Source organism: Tenrec ecaudatus, chromosome 6 (genome assembly GCF_050624435.1).
Source record: "Tenrec ecaudatus isolate mTenEca1 chromosome 6, mTenEca1.hap1, whole genome shotgun sequence".
NCBI lineage: Eukaryota > Metazoa > Chordata > Mammalia > Afrosoricida > Tenrecidae > Tenrec > Tenrec ecaudatus.
In genome coordinates, this window is record NC_134535.1 from 11819801 (window position 1) to 11826764 (window position 6964).

The 6964-nt window shown below is 58.3% G+C and overlaps 1 protein-coding gene across 1 annotated transcript; it reads left to right on the plus strand.

Moving 5' to 3' along the window:
- The first annotated feature begins 5705 nt into the window (after nt 1–5705).
- SMIM45 (small integral membrane protein 45) lies at nt 5706–5912 on the plus strand. The gene has a single exon (XM_075552680.1). The coding sequence runs from the start codon at nt 5706–5708 to the stop codon at nt 5910–5912; it is 207 nt and encodes a 68-aa protein (XP_075408795.1).
- The last annotated feature ends 1052 nt before the right edge of the window (nt 5913–6964 follow it).

Below are 6964 nucleotides of genomic sequence, written 5' to 3' on the forward strand. Positions count from 1 at the left end.
ATCTGCTCTCCACTTAAGCCCCTTGCATCAGGTCCTCTTTTTTTTTCCCCTCCCTCCCCTTTCCCCCCTCCCTCATGTGCCCTTGGTAATTTATACATCGTTATTTTGTCATATCTTGCCCTATCCGGAGTCTCCCTTCCCCCCCTTCTCTGCTGTCCCTCTCCCAGGGAAGAGGTCACATGTGGATCCTTGTAATCAGTTCCCCCTTTCCAACCCACTCACCCTCCACTCTCCCAGCATCGCCCCTCACACCCTTGGTCCTGAAGGTATCATCCACCCTGGATTCCCTGTACCTCCAGCCCTCATATGTACCAGTGTACAGCCTCTGCCCTATCCAGGCCTGCAAGGTAGAATTCGGATCATGGTAGTTGGGGGGAGGAAGCATCCAGGATCTGGGGGAAAGCTGTGTTCTTCATCGGTACTACCTCGCACCCTAATTAACCCATCTCCTCTCCTAAACCCCTCTATGAGGGGATCTCCATTGGCCGACACTTGGGCCTTGGGTCTCCACTCTGCACTTCCCCCTTCATTTAATATGGTATATATATATATACATATATGTATACATATACACATACATACACACACTTATATCTTTTTTTTTTTTGCATGATGCCTTATACCTGGTCCCTTGGCACCTCGTGATCGCACTGGCCGGTGTGCTTCTTCCATGTGGGCTTTTTTGCTTCTGAGCTAGATGGCCGCTTATTCACCTTCAAGCCTTTAAGACCCCAGACACTATCTCTTTTGATAGCCGGGCACCATCAGCAGAAAGCTCTTTCTTATGCACATATGCGTGTCTATGAATTTGCTTCTCTAGTCTACCCGGACTAACACAGTGTTGAAGCCAGAGGGCTTGAGGGGAGTGGAAAGGGGCCGGCCCTTAGAGACGCACAGGTTGTACCTACCTGTTCAGGGTGAGTCCAGCTGTGCTCTGTTCTGAGTGTTGGCTCTGGCTGGTCTGGTGCCGGGCCTTGGGAACTCAGCGACCATCAGTTCCAACCCCCCTTGTTTCAGAGAGTCACTGGTGGCAGATCCTAAAGTCTACGGCGGTGAGAGCTGCCTGAGGATCAGGAGAGAAAGGAGCATGGCATCTTCCTGGGGACCCAGGCTACACGGGAAGCCAGACACGGCAGAGCACACCTTCTATTCCTTTGGGCCATTTCACTTCCAGGAAACACAAATACCAGAACGAAGCAATGGGGATAGAAATCAGATCGGTGGGTGCCTTTGGGAAGGAGGGCACCCTGGGTGCAAACGCACTAGCCTCCATTTTCATCTGAGTCAGGGGTTGGCAAACTGTGGCCTGACTACATGTGGCTGTGAAGTATAAGTGAAAACGGAGCGCGAGCTCTCATTTCATGGACAAAGCTTCTGAAAGGCTATTACTCCGATCTTGGTGATCTCAGGCTCTCGAATACTTTGTAAATTGTGGTGAGGGACAGGATGGACTCTCCGTCTCAGACGTTTGCCGCACCCTGACCTGGGTGGTGCTTTGCCGGGCGTAATGAGTACTGCGCCTGCACTACAAAGCCCCTGCCGTGGAGCCTATTCTGACTCCGTATGAAACTACTCCATGGAGTCCCGGAGGCTGTCGGTCCTGACAGGCCCAGACGGCCTCCTCTTTCCCCCGGGAGCGGCACAGAGCAGAGACCATGGAGCTTTCAGCAAGCAGCCCAGCGCTAGGGACAATATAAGACATGTCCCTCTGCACTCCAGCTGATCCCTGTCCCCCTCCCCCGCCCCAGGGTAGGGAGGACACAGCCACCATTGCAGGACCCCAGCCAGGCTCAGAGCAGGCAGAGGTGCCTGGGGGGTGGGGTGGGGGGATGGACTCAGGGTCTTGGAGGCACCTGACCCAGAGCCCTTCCCACCTGCTGGTATCTCAGGGGTCTGGGAATGGTGCCCATCCCCTGCCCCCTCGCCCCCAGGTGTTTCTTGAATCCTGTGTTGTCAGCTGGTGGCTCAGGGCCTCTGGGGACAATGAGCTGTTTATGGTGGCCCCACCGCCAGGTGCATGCACTCTGCAGCCATTATGTCTACAACACAGGTGTGGGAGGAGGGCCAGGCTCCAGAAGTAGCTTTGCATTCCAGCTCAGCCACCAAGAAGCTGAGTGACCGGGGAGAGGAAAAGGTGTTCCCTCTCTGAGCTCCTTCCTCTCAAAATAGGCTCCCAGGACCCACCTCCTGGGGGGCTGACAGGGATGGAAGGCCATGCCTGGCCCACGGGGGTGCCAGGGGCCAAGAGCTCTGCCCTGGCCTTGCGGCTGCCTGTTCTGTAAAAACAGCGCACTGAAGCCGTGTCTGGCACCGAGTAAGTATGCAGGAGCCACCTGCCCTGTCTGCTAGGTGCTCTTTCTCCTCATTGGCCTACTGGCACTGTGTCGATGTCCCCACCCACTTGCCAGGGACCCCTCCTCTCCCTACCCCCAAATTGAGAATCTCCAAAGCCTTCAGGGGCCTGAGCTGGGGTCTGCTCCTCTCATCTCACCAGCCTCCTGGCCTGCCTGGTGGCTGTCCTCCCTCTCCTCCCTGTCATCTGCCTTACCACGTGCCCAGGGCCAGAGATCCAGAAAAGAAGGTTGGTTGCCAGGGCAACGGAGGATAAAGCCCTTGCTCTGCCAGGCTGCTGATTGGTCCAGACAGGTCCCGCCTCCTGCCATCCTGAGGCTGGGGGACGGAGGAAAGGGTCTCCACAAACAGGGAGAGGTACCTGCGCATGGAGTGGGTGTCTGCCCAGCACTGCGCCCTGTTGGCCCAGGCAGAGGCACTGGGCGGGCTGAGGGCTAGGGCCTGGGGAGCTCTGTCCCCTGTGGAGGGCACTAACCTCACCCTCTCTCTGCCTCCAGCCTTCAGGGCGACAGCAGATGACAGTGTCTCTGGGGACAGCAGCTGCGATTGAGTCTGAGGGCCAAAGCTGAGCTGCTCAGGCTGAGGTGGTGCCCTGAGAACAGGCGTCTGCAGGGCGTGAGGTGGGTCTGCGGGAACTCATGGGGGGTGGGGGGCATGGGGGGGGTGTTCCAGTGGTCTGAGGAGCAGGGAGAGGGCCGGCAGCTCACACTACTGGGAGGACACCTTGGCTGAAGCAGGACTGGAAAATGCCCTTCCAGATCATCAGATGATCCCCCCACCCCCACCTCCAGCCCCCTTCACTGCCGTGGAGAGCTGGAGACACAGAGAGGGTGAGGAGTGGTCCAAGGTCACACAGAGGCCAAGGGGGACCTTGGTGTCTCCACCTAGGTCAGTCCCCTGTCAGGTTAGGTTAAGGTAGGGGCTCTCAGTCAGCCCCGAAGTGCCTGCAAAGATCTTGCTCACAGGACTGGGGAGGCTAGGGGGACTCTTAATTCTGCCTGGTAGATTTGCAACCTTGATTCTGCAGACCTCAGCCAGTGCTCCTCCCCAGGTCTCCACCCCACTATCCTCAAGTGGATGCCAGAGGAGGTCCTAACTGGGGCCAGGGGAGGGGGCTGAGAAGCACCTTGGTCTCAGTCAAGCAGATTGGAGCTGCTTTGCTGCCTGGGGGCCCAGCAAATCCAGTCTCTCTCTCAGGTTCTGCAGAAAGGTTGGTGGCTGGAGGCCTCTGGGCAGCTAACGCTCTGACTCTGGCCAGGAGCAACATCCATTGTACTCCTCACTGGGCAGGGCGCCCGGAGAGGCTGTCTGGATTTGGAGCAGCTAATGGGACAGGGAGAGGAGGGGCTTGGGAAAGGACACAGACTGGGAAGCAGCATCTTGTCCCTCCCTGGGTCACAGGCCACCTGGAGGGAGGGGCTCTGGACAAACTGTGCAGTTTGAAGGTCTCTGGGGGGCCACTGACCGTTCATCACCAGGTGGTGGAGGCGGGCCTCTGCTCACTCACCCAGGCCAGGTGTCTTTCTAACCCCAGGGCCTCAGGTCTCAGGACAGTGCTAGGCTTGGGGTTCAGCTCCACAACTTACTGGCCAGATAATCCAGGACAAATTAGGAAGTGGGGGGGGGGCGGCACCTCAGTTTCTTCATCTCTAACATGTGTGTGTGTGGGGGGGGTAAGACTTAGCTCCTAAGTCTTTGTATATTCATGAAAGACCCTCTAGCAGTGCTCTCTCGTTTGAGAGCCTCCACTCGCCCCTTCCTGGTGTCATCATCTCTGATCTGGCTTTTGAAATATGAATGGAGTTTCCCAAGCGAGCAAGAATGCAAAGGGCATTCTGGACACAGGGAAAGCACCTGAGCTGGCAGAGGGACACAGGTGACTGACAAACAGTTCCACAGTTCAGTGGGCCTGGTGGGGGAACAGGCTGGGAGGATGGCTGTGGGGAACAAGTGGGCACCTTCGGTCTGTTCTAAGGAGTTCAGGTGTGTGGAGTGTTTGTGACACACCGTACACCCACCACCTTCCCATTGTCCCCTCGCCCCACCTTTGACTCCCTGAGACAGCATGGTTGTGGTGGGGCCCAGTTGAGGTGATCTCCACTCCAGGCCTCCCATGGCAGGTCTCTAGGCTGTCATTTCCACGGGAGCAGAGCGCCAGGCCTTTTTACCACGGAGCCTCCAGGTGGGTGGGAACCAGCAAACGTTGGATACACATTGGAGCACTTCTCTGTGCTCTGAGACGCCTCAGAAATCACTCGAATTCCTGAGGACGGTGCAGGACTGTGTCGTGCTTCATTCTGCCGTCCGTAGGTTGCTAGGAGTCTGCACCGATTCGATGGCCCCTCACAATATCTCTTGGCACAGTGGTTACATGTTGGGCCACTAATCATAGGGCCTGAGGTTCAAAGCCACCTGCCGCTCCTCTGGAGGAAAAGGAGGCTTTCTCCGCCTGTAAGAGTGACAGTCTCAGAATCCCACAGGAGCAGTTCTACCCTGTCCCATAAGGCCTCATGAGCCTCACTGACTCCAGGCCGTGAGTGAGTCTGAACTGTTAAGTGCTTTCTCTGTGCCATGCATGGTCCCGAGGCTCTGCTGGCATTGCCGTGGCCCTGCATGGTGCAGGTACAAATGGTCAGGGCTTTGTTATGTTGCTTCTTAACACAGTTCACGGCCCTTTCCCAGCTCCATGATACAGAGTAGAAAACAGAGGCTTGGAGACATGTGAATGCATCACGTGGTATGTGCCACGTGTTTCTAAGCCGTTTCCCTACATGAACAGGCCCAGCAGGCGTTCCACACTCCCATCTTACAGATGTAGACACCGAGACCCAGAGAGTGTCTTGCTCGAGTGTTTGGGTTAGCCGGTGGTGGAAGCCAGCTGCCACCCAGTCGAGAGCTCTGGCATTTGGGTTCATGGGGGGCCATCCTATTGATAACACTCAGGATGGCCTGGGGGTATAGGTGGCTGGGAACCCACTCATCTGTGGGACGCCGACTAGACAAGTGAGGGCCAATGGCTAGGGGAGTGGGGAGAGATAGAGGGGTCTCCACCCCCCATCCCCTGCCCCTGGCTCAGCTCTTCTGGGAGTTCTGCACGGCTGCAGGGAGAGAGGGATTCCCTCCCTGGCTCTCCCTCCTATAGGAGAAAGCCAAGGATCAGAGAGGTCAGGCCTCTAGCCCAAGGACACATGTGCTGGAGAAGGTCCAGGTCCTAGGTGAGGGGCTTAAGAGGGCGGATCTTTAAGAGGGCGGATCCCTTAAGAGGGCGGATCCCAGTGCCATGTGGAGAGGGAGACTGGGGCATCCTCAGCCCCTCATGGCGTCTGTCTGTCTGTGTCTCGGCAGCCACCACGATGCCGCACTTCCTTGACTGGTTCGTGCCCGTGTACCTGGTCACCTCCGTGCTCATCCTGGTGGGCTTCGGCGCCTGCATCTACTACTTCGAGCCCGGCCTGCAGGAAGCGCACAAGTGGCGCACGCAGCGCCCGATGGTGGACCGCGACCTCCGCAAGACGCTGATGGTGCGCGACAACCTTGCCTTCGGCGGCCCAGAGGTCTGAGCCCGCGCCCAGGGCCTCTCAGGCTGGCCGCCTGCTCAGCCTGGAGACACTGCGCAGAGGGAGCACGCCCCGCTGGTGCTGCATGGCAGCCCACTTTGGGGAGCGCAGGGTGCTCTGGCTGGGGAGAGACGGGGCCCCTGGCATCATGAAGTTCGATCCCGTGTTACAGCCGCTGCTGGCACAGGGTGGGCGCTCCGTGTCCATCCCATGCCCACCCGCACCTGCTCTGGAGACAACTCCCCACCCCAACCCCACACCACTCCCAGTGCCTTTGGGCTGTCCTCCCACAGTCCGGGGTTCCGGTTACACTCAGCCCCCCACCCTGCCCAGCTCTCCAGTGCCAGGAGGCTGGCCCCCTGTTCAGTCCAGCCCCTCTTGTTGGCGCAGTTTAGAACAGGCCAGGGGCTTGAGGTGGAGGGTGCAGGAGGGCAGTCCCCGTGGGAAGGAGAGGTGTGTGGACACAGCCAGCGAGGGGAGGAGCTGTGTGGGAGAGACTGGGGTTCCAGGCAGATCCTGTGGTGGTAGGGGGAGCTCTCTGGGGGGTGAGGGGGCCATTGCAGCTGTTTCCATCCCCCTGCCCCTGCCTCTGCCCCAAGGCTGAGGTCGCTAGAAGGAGTCTTCGGCCCTCCCTTCCCCCCATTCTGTATTGCACTGTCGGGGCAGCCCCAGCCCTCTCTGAGCCAGGGTCTCTTCCAGACCCCCAGCCCACCCTGGGTCCCCACTCTGTGGCCTCATTTGGATGTAGCTGGCAACTTGCTTCGCCGTCCTCCTCTGGGGATTCCATCCTTGTTTGTCGCAATAAAGGCTTCCTGACTATCTTTGCAGCCCCGGCTCCCTCCCTGAAAGTCAGACCATGCCTATCTCACTGGGGCTTCAGAAAAAAGCCCCTGATCATACCACACTCACATCCCAGAGGTGGGAACACCGAATCTCAGCAGGGGCAGGGCCCGGCTTCTCAGCTGCTGACACCATCGATGTGCTGGACCCAGTCATTCTCTGACTTGTGGCTGTCCTGCGCACTGCAGGACAGTTAGCAGCACCCCTGGTCTCCA